We start from the raw sequence: 19,132 nt of genomic DNA, 5'->3' as shown, positions 1-19,132 counted from the left end.
AGTTATGTAAATACATGAAGTGTCCTTAGTTTAATTGTCAAAACTCAAAGTTCAAGGTATTCCCATCCTGGTAGCCAGATACTGTTTTGTCATTCATATAAACATGTCTTTAGAAAGTTGAAGTGATACTTTTAACTCCATTTATTATGAGGGAAGAAAAAAATTGTAAAATTGTTTGCTTTACTAAAAATTCAGAATTGTGCATTTTCAAAGTAGTCTTACCTCCTGGAGTTTTCTGTCATTACATTGCTTTTTTTCAGAATTCAGAGTGGTTTTATTTGCATTAAGTTGCCTTTTTCTTTTTTTTTTTTTTCCCTTGCAGTCTCAGTGTAGGTCTTCTTAAATACATCACACTCCTGTATTCTGCTCAGTGGACTGTTTTGAGGATGTTCCATTAGATTAGAATGTCATTACAGCCATGTGTGCTATGGTGGCCACACAAGTCTTTCAGGAAGGTTGAAGCTTTTCTTTTGAATGTATTCATGTAACAAAACAAGATTAAGAATGCCTCTGGCAGGGAAGAGGCCACAAGCAGATTACCATAAGGATACCTAATGTGGCTACCTGCCTAGCTCTGAATAGATTTACCTCTGTTGTAGTCAGTTTATCCCTTGAAGTGGATAGATTTATGTGTGGGTTTTTTTTTTTACTTTCTCATTATGTAAGGAGACTGTTATGTTAATTAACACAAACTGAATTAGGAACCTGCTGCCTTCTACTTCACTTAACAAAGGGGGAGGCTTCATTATGTGATGGCTGTTAGAGATGCAGCTCCAAATCTGTGTTTTCTTGTACAGTTCTTACCCTTGATACTTTTCAGCAATTTTGGAAGTGACAGGTGTGCATCCATAATATTTTATCACTAAACAGTACTCAACAATTACTGTAGCAATTACTGTACACAGACTACGGAATGGCAGTCGCAAGGAGGAATTCTGTTCATCAGCAGATGAATTTTAGATAGGCATGAAAAACAATCAGAAATAGGCAAAATTTACTTTAATATCAAATAAACACTGTTCAAGAATTTTGATGTACCTTGTTACTTTTATATTTTTATTTGAATTAGTAACTATTGAAAATAGAGTATAACACCCACTATCTGAAAGCCAGACATGACTGAAAATTAATCTCTGTGGTCTTGCCAGGTATCTTTTGCTAGTTGACAGCCATTCAGTTCTCCTAATGCTGTTATTGTGACTCTTATTTGTGGAAGTGTTTACATATTTTTAGTTTCCTACCACATAATTGAATTCTAATGAGACTGAAAGAGTCAGGCTTGGCATTACTTTGACGGACAGAAGAGAAGATTTGAGTGAAGGTGAAAGAGACATGTTAAGAAATTGCTGAAATGTTTTTAATGTAGTATTTTGATCTAATTTTGGGGTTGGGTGCCCAGGAAAGTGTTCAAGGTTATAGCAGTGTGGGACCAAGAATATAGTTGCCACTGGTGTGGAGAAGAAGCCAGTTCTTGTCCCACTGGACAGTGTAAGCATAGCCTGAGAGTTAAAATTTATCATGAAGTTTTTATCTGTTAAGTACCTGTAGGAGACTTGACAAAACCTTACTTTATGTATGATCACTTTACCAGCTTCTGAAGATCCCACCTTGAATGTGAGCAGTGCATTTCAGGATTAAAAAAAATTAAGTATATAGCTGAGAACAAATGCGTTATGAACTTGTTTCCAGTTGATCTGGAGATAGCAGAGGTAGCAGAAAATCAAGAAACCAGGAGCTCCACAGTTCTCTCACTACAGCTGCTTTTAATGATTGCACTTTGACGATTATCATCTTCCTTAGGCTGATGTCACTGTTGTTTTGTAGTCAGTAGAGAAAGAGTCAGTTGTTGAGTCAGAGAAAGATGTTGAACTTCACGCAACATTAAACTGTAGCTTTTCCTCACAATATCTGTGTTTCTCCATAGTAAGCATAGCTTGCATATGACTATTGTAGGAGTTCTGGTAATGTGATGAAATTCTGTAAAAATTGAAAATGCTTGAGGAGTATTTTTTTGATTCTAGCTTGTGTTGATCTTTAGTTTTTGTCCTAATCAATGAATTGTCTGCTCAACTACCGATTACTTTAGATTGCATTTAACATATGTGGGCATGGAGTAGCTACAGTGAGACAGCAGCCTGTGTATGTCGTTGATCTTTACAAATGCTTTACTGAGTATGCAGCAGTATCCAGGTGCACAGCTTTGTTTTAAGGACTGGCTACAGGAATATGTATCTCATTCTTTCTGACATCTAATCAATCACTTGTTTAAAAAAAATGTTTTTTTGCTTGCCTCACATCTTACCTGGTGACAGTGTTTGATGATGGTGATGAGAAGACTCTTAGACGCTCTTCCCTGTGTCTAAAAGGAGAAAGACATTTTGCTGAAAGCGAGGTAATTGAAGAATTTTTATATGACATTTTTTTATTTAGAAAAAATATAAAGTGATATTTTTAGTACCTCAGTCTTCATTATGTTATGTACATCCATGCCACTAAAACCCAGGGTTACATAAAATAGTCTATAGGGTCTGGCTGCTTTCCTTTGTGTATAAAAATATCCAAGTGTTCACTGGGGAAAAAAAAAAAGGTACATGAAAAAATTAACGTACATATTTGGACATAAGTTCTGCTGGATTTTTAGGTAAATGTTCAAGCCTAATTTGTAAAAGCTAATAAACTTGGTAGTTCAGTCCTTCCTTTTCTTTTAAAAGGGAAATTATAAGTTGCTGTTACCTGTTAATTTGAAGACAGTTACCAGTATTTTAAAGCTGGTTTGTTTTCTTAAAGGTGACTTGCATACTAAAGTATGTAGGCAACTGTAGTAAATTTCAAATAGTTGAGATTTCACAATGAGGGTTATTCCTACTTATTATGTAAGACAGTCTGGACTGATGGGCAGGTTTATGTAATCATGTAAGCTTATTGGAAAGCCACTGAAGACTGGGATTTTTTTTTTTTTTGCTCTACATGAATATGGTTTAGTATTGTAGATAGCAGAGCTTGTTGCCTGCCTATTGAGTTCTTGTGAAGGTTCAAATACCTTCTAGGACCCTAAGTCAGGATTAAACACAGGTAAAGAAGAGGGCCTAATTAAATGCCTAAATCTGGATTCAGATATAAATGCTATAATTCAAATATTTGTGGTGTTCCCTCAATTAGCTCTTTGTCATTAATGATTAGCACTTCTGACAACTAGGTTGATTCTGTTCCACAGTTACTTCTTTAATATGGTTTCAGGAGTACTACTTGCACAGTAAGCAGGCTAAAAGTTTTAGTGTCTGTAAATTGCTTTGTGACTCATTTGGCTGAACAAGAGTGATTTCAGATTATTTTGTCAGATTCAAAGAAAGTGTACATTCAGGTGACTCCTACTCTTTTATTTTGTCATCATTCTGATGGACTTAACTTTTAATGTCTTGCCAGAAGTCACTGATATACAATTCACTGTCACCATCTCTCAATGAAGCACATTCTGTGCATTTCTAATAATCACCTCATGATTGCACAGCTACTCAGCAGGGAAAATTGCATCTCCAATTTCTTCTGTAATTAGACTAGTGCCACACAGTTGTCTTGTTCTGATGTTGCTTTAGCTTCATCTCTGACTTCCCAAGTGTGTGGGATCTTTTAGTATTTCCACCACCTTCGGAAGTAATCATGCGTTTACTTTAAGATTTAAAAGCCATTTTTATTGTCTCTATGTCCAGTTCTGTCTGACACAAAATACTTTTGAGATTCTTGTTGGTGTTTTATGTTTAAAAATTAATACACGACTCAGAAGTGTAATTTAGAGTCCACTATATTCTTTGGAAGGCTTTATGCCTTCTTTCAATGAAAAAGTGTAATTGGCTACGCAAGAAACCTGTCTGTATAGGAGCCTTCATATTTGGAATCATTTAAACAAATAACAGCAGTCTTACGGAAAGTAGGTACTGCATGTCCATGGAATCCTTTTGTTGATGCTTTAGCATTCTTCCTGTAAAGAGAAAGTCCTTTCTTTCTCTCCTTTTTTGTCTTGATGCTAATATAGCATCAGTTAGCACCATCTCAATTATTAATGTAGCAACCTCTTCAAAATTGTTTTAGAATCATTCTCTCCCATATCAAATTATGAATTACCAACAAAAATATAATTGTCATGTTTGTTGCTACTGAGTTATTTAGCAGTCTCATTACATAGGAAATCTTGTTCATTTATGAGTAGATGATGGGGTTTTTAGTCTGATGGTAGGACAAGCAAATAAGTAATCCTGTAGAGATGAAGTATCCCAGGTCAGTAAAGTACCCGATAACCTGACGCTTAATTTTGTGTTTGAATAGTTGAAAGGCAGGACTTCTGAGAAGAACTGTCTGTGTGTTGGAAAAAGTTAATTATTTGGAGGTAGGGAGAAAGCGTTGAAGCACCTTCCCCCCAAAAAAAAAACAACAAAACAACCCCACGGTATTTTTAAAAATGAACAGTGCTGTCTATGCTGTACTTACATATTTCTTTTATAATTCTTTACTGGCAACAATTACTTTAACTAGATTATACAAATTCGTGGTTCGGAGAGTAACTTATACCAGGCTTTTTTATATGTGTATGTGTATGTATTTTTTCATTTCAACAGACATTAGATCAGCTTCCACTCACAAATCCTGAACACTTTGGGACTCCTGTTATAGGGAAGAAAACAAACAGAGGAAGGAGATCCAATCATATGTAAGTTTAACATATTCGTGCTGTACGTTTTCAGTTCTGAAGCTTTCAGCATGTGTAGCTGTATGTTCAGGTTTCTCTTACTCAAAAAACATGAAAGGTATTGATTAGCATTCAGACTGAAAGTCAATTTTGTTTGCGTTGTTGCATGCAAGAATTACAAGTCTTCATGTAATCAGGTTTTAGAATAGTGCCAGGTATAGGCAAGGTGAGGTTTTGTTCTTGATTTTGTTATTTAAGTAAAAACCCGAAGTTAGATATCAACTGAAATTACATTGTTAAGCTACATTCAGAAGCTTCTCTGTAGTAGAATATTAGTATTATAAATGCTTTGGACTCAAATACAGTCTTTGTCCAGCTGATCTGAAGTCTTTGTAGGAGGTACTAGAATCCTCATATAGACCTTTGGTTTCTCATTACAAAGTCTTTGAAGGCCTCATCTATTTCTCTTAGAAAGAGGTGAACAGTAGTAGGGTTTGCAGCAAAGCTTATTGATAGAAAAACAGAGTTCAAGAGCTGTGACTTGATTTCCTAGGCACTAAGCTCTTGGTAGTTGTGATCTTGGAAAAAAAAACCAGCGGTAAATACTCCACTGACTGTTTCTCTTTGTTGTTTGTGGGTGGGTGGGGGGTTGTGATTTGGTGAGGTGGGAGTTGGTTGTTTTTAAAGTTCTGAGGTGGGGTGAGAAAGGAGTTCTCATGCTTCCTTTCATGCTCTTGTCATTTCAGTTGTTTGAAATAAATATAACCTTCTAGATGTAGCGGTATTAGAAGTTTACTCAGCTATTGATTCACTAATTTGTGATGTATTAAGGAAACAGATGGAAAAAAGCTGGTATATACCACAGAGAATGTGACTACAGCATCCTGATGTCAGGTTATCTTCTCTTGTACATGTCATTATTATGGCAGAAACAACACACTTATGATTAATATTGACTGAATTGAGTAAAAAGACAAATTGCAGAGATATTGGTGTGAGTTAGGTTGAAGTCTCTCTAAAATAGTCCTGGCTTTCTCTCTAGTCCTTGCCTTACTTCTCTTCCAACAAGACTTTCTCAAAGCCCAGACAGCAGCCTGAAGGGCTTCATACAGTATTTTAGAGAAATCACTACTTTAAAAAAAAGATGTCATGGGGGAAAAAAAAACCCCAAAACAAAAAAACAACCCAAGGTTTATGAGCACTGCAAATGATAGCATAAAATTAAGATGGGGAAAATGAAACATAACTCACCCAAAACTGTAAATCAGTGTTCTTTTACACCAATGCTAATTGTGAGTCTTCTGTTAATACTGAACTTTGTACTCAGTAGTTATGTGAAAAATGGAAAATAGCTTTTAAAACTCTGCTTGTTGTGCTTGTTGAGCACACTGTGTATTTCCTGTATTTTTTTCAAAGTAATTAGTAACGAAAGAGAGAGGGCACCAGCAATTCTGGGTGTTGGTTGGGTTTGCTTTTGGTGGTAGGTTGTTTTTTGTTTGTGTTTTGTTTGGGGTTTATTATTATTACTGTTGTTGTTATTGTTGTTATTTTGGTATTTTTAATTAGTTGCAGGTGATTTTAGTTGGAGTAGTTTTGTACACTTAGACTCCCCGTATGGTTAAACCCAGGTGCCACTTTGTACTGGGACAGTCAAGACAATAAACCAGAACCCTTTCTAATCAAAATGTCTTTGCACCTTTGCCCATCTACTTACATTCTAACACTTCATTCAATGTGAAATTGAAATGGTCATTGAAATGCTTCACTGCACATCTTTAAAGAACTGTTTCAGGATAAATAGACTGCTAATGTCCCTGCTGTTTATCTTCATAGGTGGTGTTTCTTCTCAAAATAGCTTTTTATTCTGTATGGCTGTTAGAGTATCTCGTGGTTTAAACCCAGTCAGGTAACTCGTTCGCTCACTTCCAGTGAGTGGTGCCGAGCTGACCACAATCGAGGTCCGTGTCCGTCTCCCCCGCCCCCCCCCCCCCCCCCCGCACCGGGGCTCTGTCTATTCAGAGCAAGCGCAGCAGCTACAGTTTAAACCACGACAGTTCTTATGGGCAGCCGGGGTGCCAGGAGGAGCTGTGCTTCAGTGCCAATCACTTCCGAAGCAGCTCGAACCCCTTCATAGGCTGCCAGTATCTCTTTCTCAGTTGGGGTATAGCTGGCCTCAGATCCTTTGTATCCCCGACTCCAAAAGCCGAGGGGTCGACCTCGAGTCTCCCCTGGAGCTTTCTGCCAGAGGCTCCAGGTAGGACCGTTCTCCCCAGCTGCAGTGTACAGTACATTTTTTACATCTGGTCCGGTCCGGACTGGTCCAAGGGCTACTGCATGAACTATCTCGCGTTTAATTTGCTCAAAGGCTTGCTTTTGCTCAGGGACCTGGATATACTTGGTGGGTAATGCGGGAAGATGGGGAAGTCCGATGTATACCTCAAGGGGATTTGATTTTAGGGGAAAACAGCCAGTGAACTCAATTGTATGCTGTTGCCTGCTGTGTAATGCTTTTATAGCCCATCAACTAGATGTCTCCAGGTCACCAGCGACTGGCCCTGACTTCCCTCCAGCCATCATCCCAACAGAGAATGAACTTGGAACATCATGGACCGAATGGACTCGGCAGCATTATAGGGATTGGTCCATGCACTAATTTCCCTTATCATTGTTTTAGCTGATAGTAGCGGTGGTGATTTGTTGCTGGACTGTTCTTGTCTCAACCCGTAGGAGTTGCACTCTCTCGATCCTCCTCCCCGTTCCTCCGGGAGCGGGGAAGGGGAGAGCCCCGGTGCGGGGGGGGGGGGGGGCGGGGGAGACGGACACGGACCTCGATTGTTGTCAGCTCGGCACCACTCACTGGAAGTGAGCGAACGAGTTACCTGACTGGGTTTAAACGACGACAGAGTACAAGCATAGAGAGATTAAGAAGAAAACCAACAGTTTAGCTAGTGTTGGTGCAAAACTACAACTGCAGCCGTAATTTTGAACAGTGCTTCACTAAGGCAGAATTCTAGTTTTGAATGTTCTGACAGTGCATTTCTGTTCCTCCATGTGGATGCACAGTGGTGTTTTGGTTGGTTTTTGTTTTTGTTTTTGTTTTTGCATGTATTCCATGTGGAATTCCATTTCTGAGTTTGTAATGTTTTACTATAATATCTGCATAAATATTTCAGTTCGATTTTATCCTCAAACAACAGGCAATTCAAGTCACTATTATTTATGGCTCTACTTAAGAAGCACAGCTTTGGGTCTCCAGTAATTACAGTAGGCAGGTTTTGAATAGTTGAGTTTTAAGTCTTTTTCTGTCGTTTAGTCCTGAAGAAGAATCTTCATCCTCTTCCAGCGATGAAGATGAAGATGATAGGAAACAAAGTGATGAGTTACTGGGAAAAGTTGTGTGTGTGGACTGCTTCAGCGTGGATAAAAAGAAAGCTCTGTGGTTTCCAGCCTTGGTAAGAGTTTCATCTTTATTTTAATTTTGTAAAGTTTCATTAGTTTTCGGGGCATCAAAGAAAAGTGGTTTGGTTTTGTTTTGCTTTGTTTTTTTTTCTTCTTGGTGGATTAAACTATATTCTTGTCAGAACATACTGTGTTTCTTCAAGTTGGATCATATCATAATAATTAAAGGAAATACTATATTTGTAAACAGTTTGTTTACAACAAATGATTGCTAACATGGCTTTAGTTTATCCAAGCAGACAAAGCTTGTTGACCTAATTTCAGCTCAACAATATGTCAAGTACTATTGAACTAAAATTTCAGGGCTTTTTTCCTGAGCTATTGCATGCAATTTTTCTGAACTACCAAGTTTTACCAAGAAAGAAAATACAAAGTAGTACAAAAGAGAGGGGAGTTTCAGTGATTGCATAGATGCAATTCTTCTAGGTTCAATATAAACACAGTTGATAATGAAATATTTCTTATTTTTTTCTTTGTTGCCATGGTAGATAGTAGAGAATTTCCAACAGATTTCCTTTAAAAGCCCATTGTAGTCTTTTAGTACAAATATTTTCTATCTTCCTTTATTCAGGCTTAAAGGCACTTAAACTTCTAATAAAATATTACTGCTAATGTAAGGATTGAACATAGACTGACTTGCATCTTTGAAAATTATTTCCATATGTGGTACCTTCTGGTACCATACTTTTTAATTTTTATTTGATTATTCATTATAAATATTTGAATAATTTCTTCCTGGCAGTGAAAGCTTATAATGTTTATCAAATTTCAGGAAGACTTGTGCTCTGCTTTCTCAAAAGATGCTGTACATTTAACACTGTACTGCCATACAGTAACATTTAACTGTTCTTAGTGTTTGCAGTATCTCTCAGTTGCTTCTTTGTACGTGTCACCTCCTGTTTGTTGTAATGGAGTCCAGTGGCTTTCCAGCAGGACTTCTTTTGGAGAAGTTGATGGAAGAGAATGAGTCACTGAAGTCTTTTTTACGGGGGAGAGGGCAGAATATACAGCAAGGTGATACCATGTTACGGACAGATAGCTTTAAGAGAGGTTTGCAGTAATAAGACGAGAAAATCGAGTTGTTTCTTTGCTGAAAGCTGTCATCAAGATTGATGCATTATCGCCTACCTTATAGTTGCACTCTGAGGAGCGGTCAGTTAGACTGGCTTGGGCTGTTTTATGTCACACCGATGGGTTAGCCCCTCTGGTCATGCACGTGACAGACAGCCGTTTCCATGGTAGCCTCTCTGGTAGGTACTCGGCTTGCATGTAACTAATGTAGGGCTAGTCAGGATAGCTGTGGGTCAGACCTGAAAGATTAACTGACTTGTTGCTTGTGATCCCAAGGTATACTAAAGGTACACACTGGAATTCTTTGGCTTTCATTTGGAGATTGGAATAGCTCACAATACCTTTGTGGAAAGCTTCCTGCAGTGACTGAGGAGCAGTAGTGGAATGAAGTTTGAGGGTAGAGCTTGTTGACTCTGAAATAGCGTATCCTAGATTAATTGTTATTTTAGTAATCAGGTTTATGGCTCTGTAAATAAACATCATGTTGCATTTAACCTGAAAGGTTGTGCCAAAGAATAGGTTTTGTGCTCTGAATAGCTGCTGCTTTTTCTGCCCCTTTTTCCCCTCCACAGTTTTTTCTTTTAAATCCCCTCCCCTGTACCTGTGCCCGTCCATTCCTTTATCTTGTAAGCAGGTTACTATATCAACAAAGTAATTTCATCTTATTACTGATCAATTTTGCTTTAACTTTATATCATGCTAATTGTAATTATGTGAATAATGAAAATTCAGCTTTAATATGATGAAGAATATGTATCCCATAATTACTTTGTTATTGATGGTACTGTGTACAGGTAAGCTTTGTGTTTGGGCACAGAGGACATTGTGCAAGTTTATTATGGGAAAAGAAGTTCAGGGATTAGTCTAAACCTTTACAGCAAATAACAGTTTAGTAGTGGAAATAGATTACTTTGGATATCAGTCCTATAGCCAGGTGGGCTGTCATTTAGAAAAGTAAAACTGCAGGGGTCTGAATTTGTTAAAAATTACTTTGAGGACTCAGTGAGTGACTACATTGTTTTATTCCTGCATGCATGGGGGCTTTTCTTCGGTTTGTGTTTTTTTGGGGAGGGTAGAAAGGGGAGAAATAGGGTTGAGAGCAATGACGTAATTGTAAAAAGGCCTGGCAGTTTCTCCTTATGTCAAAGTATGATTTAGTTAACCTTATATCATTGTTAGTTTTAATGTGTAGTTAAAAGCTTTTGGAAGATGCATTGAGGAAACCTGCTTGTGGCACTTTAGAAAATCGAGTTTACATAGGATCATCTCTCTCCTGTGACTCCTGTGGAGTTTGTTTTGGAAGGAAATTGAGAAAACCTGATTCAGGCAAAATTGAGGTGACGCTGCTTGATGTAAAGGCACAAGATGAGGTTGTGGTAAGCTGTTTTCCAAGCTCTGGAAGGATTTCTGACTACTAAGATCTTGATGCTTCTAGAAAACTGATAGCTAAGGCCATAAGGGCCTTTCTCAGTCTTTAGAAAGCTAGGAAATTGCACCTGTTTCAGATGGGGAATGATAATCACTCTCTTTTTACCTTGATATTAAAACACTGTTCCAAACTGTATCTCAAACTGCATTTCAGTTAGTAAGTTGTAGTATTGTAAAGTAATTTCTTTGGAGACCGTTGAATGCATTGGATTTGGAGACTTAGGCTCTAAAGTTTTATTTTTCTTTGGAAGAATGTTTAGCCTGTGCTCTGTGGTAAAAAAACTCTGTTTCCAGTTCAGCTGGTGCTTTTGACTTTACCTTCTAAAATGCTATATGGCTGGTGACCTATGTAAGAAGAGGGAAAAAAATTGTCATGCAGTATTTGTGGTAGAAAAAATAGGCATGAAAGGAGTTGGTATGAGAGAGAAGTAGTATTTACCAGGGCTAACTTAGTGCTGCTGGTCATTTGCTGCTCCTTGGGGTGGCTAGATTTTCTTAGTTTTAAGGGAGCATGTTTTGAGAGAAGAAAGAGGATGGAGAGGGTTGTTTTTCTGTTCTGTAACTCTGGAATTTTGAGATGTGTTATTAAATTCTTGAAGATTTTTAGTTAAGGACTTGTGTACTGGTTTAACAAAACTTTAGTAGCATTTAAAATTGCAACAGATAACTAGTATGTTGTTTTGGTGCTAGACTTGATTAGTCTACTTCTTGAATTAAAGAACATATTATACTACTTGAGGCACTCTTATAGGTAGATAGCTCATGAATCCTCCATTATAAAATTGTATTTCATAAATCCTGTATGGCCTTGGTTTTGAAACTGTGTGTGATTACATACTTGCAGTTTATGGAAGTTTTTCTGAAGAGGTCTCTAACTCAGTGTGAACACTTGGTGGAATTTCTGTTCTTTTAGGGTTTTAGAGTTGAATAACTTGTAGTGGCATAACAGGTACTTAACTTTTGTCAGAATGCTGTTCTTACTTATGTCTTTGGCAGCAGCTCAGTTCCCTCCAGGAAGTGAGCATGAACTCATCTATTCTGTAATTAAACAAGATTATCTCTGTTTTGAGGGATGTCAGTTGCCCTCATCTCAGTGCTGCTAAAGAGTCCAAAAACTTTCTGACAAGTGTTGGATATACTATTACTCTTTTTTTTCTTTTCCTTTTTCTCTCTATAAACTTTGCATTTGTAATATCTTTGCAGGTGGTTTGTCCAGATTGTAGTGATGATATTGCAGTGAAAAAAGACAATATTCTTGTTCGTTCTTTCAAGGATGGCAAATTGTGAGTAGGACTGTAGACACTGATAATTGAATGAAATCTATACCAGCTAGATGAATGTAATATGAGATGTGTTTGGGTAAAGCATTAATGACATCAGTAAGCTCACTAAGTTTCTGCCAAGATTTTTCTAATGTATAGAAAACTGCTAGCAGCCTACATTGTGGTGAACTTTGTCATTGTTAATAGTGGGATGCATAAGTCTGTCTGTCTTCATTTTAATTTCATTGCCTCAGTGGTGGCAAACAAAGCATGTTTTGTGACTTTGAGAATGCCCTGAGACACTTTCCTGCTCTGTTTGGAATAGAGCACTGCTTTTCAGAGATGTGGCCATAATCTTATCCAGCTACAGAAAGTGGTGGGTGAGGTGTGTGCCCTGGTGAGGTGTGTGCATGAGTGCACATACACCACATGCACGCAGAGAAACTCTTTCTTTTTTTGGGGTAGTAAAACATACATTTTTCTCAGACTAGACTAGAACTCCATATTGTCTTGTTCTTTGAAAAGAGCTGTAACACTGCTCAAAGTAGAAAAGAAGATAGAGAAACCTAGAAAACCCAACTGTATCATATTTGTAATAGAATAAGAAACTTTGTATTCTTAAACTCATGTTGGTCACGGAGGGGGGTTGATGGATGACAACAGAGTTATTTATCCTATCATTTGGGTTTTATTTTTAAAGTTACAGCTGTTCATTATACTTGGTTCAGTTTAACAGAATGCTTTTGCAGAAAAGGATATTGAAATATTTAACAGTTTATTTGAGGTTTAATTACTAAATCTAGGCTGTTGCTTTACCATTTGATAGTTACTTAAGCATCAGTGTACATCACTGGTACACAAGCGTGTACCCCCCCAAAGCTGCAGTTCAGATTTATTTCCTTGGATATAGCCATAGTAGAAATTAAAAAGTGCTTTGTTCTTCCAATTTAGAAGTCTTTCATACTGACAATTTATACTAATACTCATTTATGTTTTAAGCAAGGTAGGATCTTATTGTTTGTGGGTGAGTAGTTGCTTGCTAAATTAGTATAAAGTTTTTGTTAAGTAATATATATTTGAGAGGTTCCAGAAACTGCCTGTTAGTAGAAGAAGAATCCTGTCTTTAATATGCAGTGAGTGTATGTGGGTGGTCTAACCACCTGACTAATACTGTACCAGACTAACATTATAGAATTGTCAAAATATACTTCATATGCTGCTTCTGCATGTTTAGTAAGGGTGTTAGTCTTAGTGGTAGTTCTGTAGTATACTGTTAATTTAACTTAAAAGTATTTTTAAATCTCTCTTTTTTAACACTTTCTAAATTATCTAGTGTTTCTGTGCCAAGAAAAGATGTTCGGGAGATCAGTGAAACTTCACCAAAGCCTGATGCATTATTAAAACAAGGTAAAATTTACTTCCTGTGTGAAAACACATGAGTATGTATTTACTTTGTTATGTAAATTGGACCAAATTTATGGTAGGTTGGTTCATGTCTTAAAAATGCTAAAATACAGGATCTTTTCCTTCTGTAATGTATTGAAGCAGAACATCTCTGAAAAGCTAGAGGAATTTTAAACAACCAATCACAAAAAAACTGAAACAACAGAAGACCCCAAACAATCCCCTCCACTGCCACACTTGTTTTAAATGTAGACTTGCCAAACAAAGGGTGTAATGACAGGACACAATGGCATTACACGTTATTTAGTATTTGGCCTCTTGCATTAGATCTTTGTAGAGTTATTCTCACCATAGTACCCCTAATAGCTGTAAGTCGCATTTATGCACTCTCAGGAAACTGGAATTGTGGATTCATTTGAAAGCTTCAGTTTGTGTAATCAAACTCTTACAATTAGCTTTTGCTTATCTATTCCTCTTCTTCTCTAGTCAATATATGTAAACCACAGTGTAATCCTGTTGGAATAGGGATTCTCTTAATGAAATTTTCATACATGCCCTAATACAGAAGATCCTTATATGTGTCAATAGACACTAACACGGTAATAATCCTAATCATAGGTCTGAATAATTTGATGTGCAGAGAGCACTAGGCTGGTTTAGTTGGGTAGGACAAATAAAGATGAACAGCGTAGGGTGGTGGTTGTGGTTCTTCAAATTTGGTGGTGAAACTGTCAATTAGCAGTCCTTCCTCCCCATCCCCAGCTATGTTTCTTGATTAAAACGTTTGGTCAAACTGGTATTTCCTGCAGTGCTAACAAATGCTGGTCCTTTTACAGCTTTTGACCAAGCCCTTGAATTCCGTAAAAACAGAACTGTTCCTAGTAACTGGAAAACAGAGTTAAAAGAAGACAGCTCCAGCAGTGAAGCTGAAGAAGAGGAAGAGGATGAAAAAGAAAAAGAGGATAACAGCAGTGAGGAAGAGGCAAGTGAAGTTAGTAAAGAGCATAGATACACAGCTGATAAAAAATTACCAAGGCTGTAATATTTAAGTAGGGCTTTTTAACATTTAAGAACATGTATCGTGTTTAACAAAGGCAACTCAGTTAACATATGAAACTAATGTCTCTCAGCTTTCAAAATCTTTATTCAACAAAGATCAGTTGATGTGAAAATATCAACTTAAAAATCTAACAAATATCTTTGAGTCATTAAGCAAAACCCATGTGGTCAAAAGACTGAGTTATTAGGGACTAAAACTCAAAGGAAGATCCTGTTTTAAAATCCTTCCCATGCTGATCTTACTGCAGTGGCAGAAGGGGTTGCAGTACTTGCTAGGGTCTGAGCAGGATGAAGAAGGGTAGATTCTGGTGTCCGCTGTCTCATGCATGTTGTTTTTTCTAACAGAAAAAAGGTTCCCTTTATTCCTGTTTCTAAATCAGAATTACCTGCTAGTGTTAAATGGCTGTCTTCTACCTGGGAAGATCTGTGTAGCTAAAAAATACTTGCTTCTGATAAGGGATATATGGTGCTTAAATTATTTCTGATGACTGTAAAACAAGATCCTCTCTTCTAGCACTGGCTTAATTTCATGTGTTGCAAAATGCATGTAGCTACTTTTCTGGATTTCATTTTCATATGTATGAACCCCTTTCTTTTATCTTTGTGACATGGACAGATACATTAGAGGCTGCAGAGTGACCTGCTTGCACTGTGGTTGTCTATATATAGAAATAAGCAAAGATGGAGAGTATGATATGCCTGCTTCAAACCATTATCTAGGAAACCTTGTTATTTAACTTACTGATTGCTTGAAAGCTGCTGTAGATGTTCAGAGATTACTAACAGTTATTATCATCAAAGTATAATATACACATTCTGTAGAGACTGAAAAAGTGAAAATGCTTTTCAGAGGCAAACAGGGTCTTAAGCTTTCCTCCTGAGTGTACTTTCTTAGAAAGTTTGCTTGATTGCTGTTGGGAAAATTGATAAGGAGTGCCCACTTACCCTTCTGGCATCTCTCTGCATTATCACATTTGAGACATAAGAGTATTCTTCGGGCACTGGATCTTATGATTGAGAAAGGAGTGACATGGCAGTGTTTTATTTAGCCTCTTCATCATGTTTACTTTAGTTCCTCATATAATTAAAAAGTATACATTCCTTCTTAAAAGCTTTGTTGGGCTTCTTGAAGGTTTAGTTCAATGACACTCCCCCACACCCCCCAGTGCTCTGTGGGACCATTTTCTTATGGTTCTTCTGGGTGAGGAACATGAGAAAACCCAAGTAGGTGGTCATGAGCTCTTTGCCAGTGATCCATCATATGCTGGGAAGAGTCCTTTCCAAGTAGCTGTCATGGGAGATTAAAACAAACAAAAACCAAACTCCAAAGCTGGATCGATTCCACTCATTTATTTTCTATGGCCTGTGAATTGTGAATGTTCTTAACCAGGAGTTTATCAGTACTATATGCAGAGCTGGAGCATCACCTCATACCTGTTGTTGAAGAATTGCTAGGTATGCGTGATATCTGATGCCCCTGCCCAGTGATGCTTCATCTAATTTACTGGTTGTAGTTCTTTATCCAGACTGTGCTTGCTCATTAAGTAGCCTGCTCAGAGTTCCACCATTATGCTAGGTATCTGAGAGATGCTCATCGCCATGTAATGGTGGTTCCTCGTGGAGATTTTCGTCTTGCATTGCCTTTGCAAGACTGGAATATTTTCATTGCATTTCTGTTGATAATTACACCTAAATGACAATTGTTTCAGCATATCATGAGTACTGAGCATTCTTCATTTCTGCTTGGCTCTGACATGTCTTTTAAGTGCACCTAGTGGAAGAGGAAGTGTAGAATTAAGAAAAAAACCTTCTCATTGGTAATAGTTATAACCTTCATTGACCTTATTTTCAGGCATCCATATCTATTAAATTGCTTCAGCAGATGTTGGGGTGGGTTGTTTTGGGTTTTGTTCTGTTTAATAGTGATACCCTGTTTCTATTGATTCCTCAACAGTTGCTGTAACTTAAAGGCAATAAATTTATCCCCTTTCTTCAGGGTAGGTGAAGCTTTAATAATTAGTACAAGGAAGAAGTTGAATGGATAATTAAAACATGAATGCAAATACACTGAAGGAAAATAAATTAGATTTTCTGAATAACTTCTATTACTTATTTTTGGAAACTTTGCAGGTAGTGTTTAAAAAGTATGCAGGAAACGTAACATGTATTTGGTGTATTGTTTTGAAATAGCATAGTCATCAGAATTTCTAAGAATTAATCTTATCCTGCTGGTTGTGGCAAGTCACATTTCCTAATGAAATAATAGTGTTACAAAATAAGCCATAGTGCTTTGTTGTGAAATTCCACTGTTTATTAAACTTAATAAATCTAATAAAGAGGTTTATTAGTGCAATGAACTGAACATTCAAAATATCCATTGTTATTTCAGTTCTGGGATTGATCCAGCTCACCACGCATTCAGCCGGTACCCCATGGCAGTATGCATGCAGTGCCATTGGCTGCGGTTTGTCAGTACTGTGGATTAAAACTCCTAAGAAAGTGCAAGCACCATTTTCTCTTTTACTTTGTTGCTGAAAGTGACATAGTGTATCCGGGCATCAAGAAGTCACTTAACTGCAGAAGAAATAGACCTGAGATTTCTGATATAGTCTCTTGATCATTGATAGTGGTGTCTCCCAGACTTTCTGTGTAAATAGACAAAATTGAGAATACATCTTGTTTTCTCTCTTATGATACTTAAGTGATCAATCAGGAAACCTGTTCCAGTGTGTCTTTACAGTTATTGTTTTATATATTTTGAAAAACTGTAGTTTGTAAAACTCACTTCAGTGTTCCATAGCACTGTATAGTATTCTATTGTTGACTACAGCAAACCAAACTTGAGCATTCGAACCTAAATTGTCAGTTTCTTATATTCCTTAATGAAGGCTTGTAACTCAGAATGTGTGCATTGCTTTAAACAGGAGGAAATTGAGCCGTTTCCTGAAGAACGAGAGAACTTCCTTCAGCAATTGTACAAGTTCATGGAAGACAGAGGTAGGCATTTGAATCTTTGACTTGTAGAAGCTGCAGATAGATGTACTGCTTAGCAGTACTTTGAAGAGTTGAGTCTGTAAACGAGTAGTGCTTTGCAGTTCAGTTTTGGAAACGGTGAGACTGTATTAATCTCTTCTGACTTCCCCACTATTTAGAAGATAAGTCTGTCACTTGACTCTTCTCCTGAAATACAGTCACTTATTCCTGCTTTCAGAAATAAATGACAGTACTTCATATATCCTAGTATTACTTCCTACTGTGTATGTATAGTGTTCGTCAGTCAAACATTAGATATCCTCAATCATGTTAATATCTGTGGTCAGTTTAATGAGCTTAAAATAAATAAAATTTAACCACCACTGCTTAGGATCATGAAAAAAGCATTTACTTTGTGCTCATTTTCTTGCATGAATCCTGATAACTTAAATGCATGAGCATTATCAGTAAGCTCGATAGAAATTGTTAAAAGCAAACGCCATTTATCATGTTAAACCCTTACCAGGTATTTAGACACTGCCCTAGAAGTACAGTGTCTCTGGAGGCAGGGTTTGTATTTAAGTTAGTATTATAACTAGTTAAATTAGGGGTTTTTTTTAGTTACATGCTGGATTGAGGAACTGTTTACAAGAGAGGACAATGTGGTACCTACTGCTAGTACAGTAGCATAGGAACTTTCACCTCTTTGAAGCTTTGTGGGACTTGCTCATGAGGGGGGATTTTTTTAGTTGTATTGAAAGGAATATGCTGGTACTTCTACACTTAATTGTTCAGTAGGTGAAATATATGTATAATACAGGGAGCAAGAAAAGTTGATTCATTTGTGGATGTTCAGTAATAGATGAAAAAATGCATTATAGGAACTAAACTGCATTACTGAATTACAGGAAAAATGGGTTATTAAGACTCTTGAGTTTGTTTAGTTTCATGAAAAGAAAGTACCAGGTGCATGAGGTGGTCAGAGGGAGCTTACGATACTACACTGTATTTAATATGGTAGTAGTGCCTATTAAAAAAATACTTCAAAACACCATATTGTCTTCATTCACAGGAACTCCTATTAACAAACGACCTGTACTGGGATATAGAAATTTGAATCTCTTCAAATTATTCAGACTTGTACACAAGCTTGGAGGATTTGATAATGTGAGTATTAGTATGATGAGTATTCCAGAGCTGTAAAATCTCAGGGTGCTGTTTAAGTAGTGATAAAAAAGCAATTTACACAGGAGCTCAAGATACATGAAAATTGAATACTACAGCTATGTCAGACACCCCGTAACAGCTGAAAAACATGATGTAATGGGAACAAAAACCTAATCATATTCTAAATAAATTACACATCTACTCAGCATGTTTAATTACTGCTGCATAAAATCAGCCAGCATCTGTGGTTTTGTGATATTTCAGGAAATGTTTATCTGATAAAGTTGTTACCTCAAAGTGAAAAAGGGTCACTAGTGAATAAAATCTCAAAGACAAGTAATCTAGTGTAAGGTCTGATGTTCCTATCTGTTCTGGGCACTACACAGAAGAATGTGTTGACTGGGATTAGTGGGATTGGTCTTGGAGCAGTAATTTGATCATATAGAATTTGTGGCCAAGCAGGTTCTGTTACTTCTTTGGACTGGTTCCCATAAACTTAGTCTGTCAGTTGGGAAGATATGTTTGTACAGTGACACCTTTCTGATATACAAGAGGGGATCTTGTACTTGGATATTGCAGTACATCTGCTTTACCTTCACAGACGGTTAGAAATCGGTGTATTGCACTG

General features: G+C 37.2%; 1 protein-coding gene across 8 annotated transcripts in view; it reads left to right on the top strand.

The window, feature by feature from the left end:
- The window catches only part of ARID4B (AT-rich interaction domain 4B), an 84,525-nt gene that overhangs the window by 33,790 nt on the left and 31,603 nt on the right, over nt 1-19,132 (top strand). For 5 of the 8 annotated variants that reach the window (XM_057407070.1, XM_057407073.1, XM_057407071.1 and 2 more), the window contains exons 6-13: nt 2,313-2,392; nt 4,611-4,702; nt 7,995-8,133; nt 11,843-11,922; nt 13,235-13,308; nt 14,142-14,287; nt 17,289-17,361; nt 18,410-18,504. In XM_057407070.1, the coding sequence (XP_057263053.1) occupies nt 2,313-2,392; nt 4,611-4,702; nt 7,995-8,133; nt 11,843-11,922; nt 13,235-13,308; nt 14,142-14,287; nt 17,289-17,361; nt 18,410-18,504 (779 nt within the window). Of the gene's footprint in view, nt 1-2,312; nt 2,393-4,607; nt 4,703-7,994; nt 8,134-11,842; nt 11,923-13,234; nt 13,309-14,141; nt 14,288-17,288; nt 17,362-18,409; nt 18,505-19,132 lie in introns of those variants that run through there. The other 3 variants (XM_057407069.1, XM_057407075.1, XM_057407074.1) reach the window with 3 other exon arrangements.

Source organism: Pezoporus wallicus, unplaced genomic scaffold, assembly GCF_028554395.1.
Source record: "Pezoporus wallicus isolate ANWC-B61680 ecotype Strahan unplaced genomic scaffold, APGP_CSIRO_Pwel_v1 scaffold_6362, whole genome shotgun sequence".
NCBI classification, from domain to species: Eukaryota; Metazoa; Chordata; class Aves; order Psittaciformes; family Psittacidae; genus Pezoporus; species Pezoporus wallicus.
Note: the sequence above shows the minus strand (reverse complement) of the source record. Positions and strands in the feature narration are given on the sequence as shown.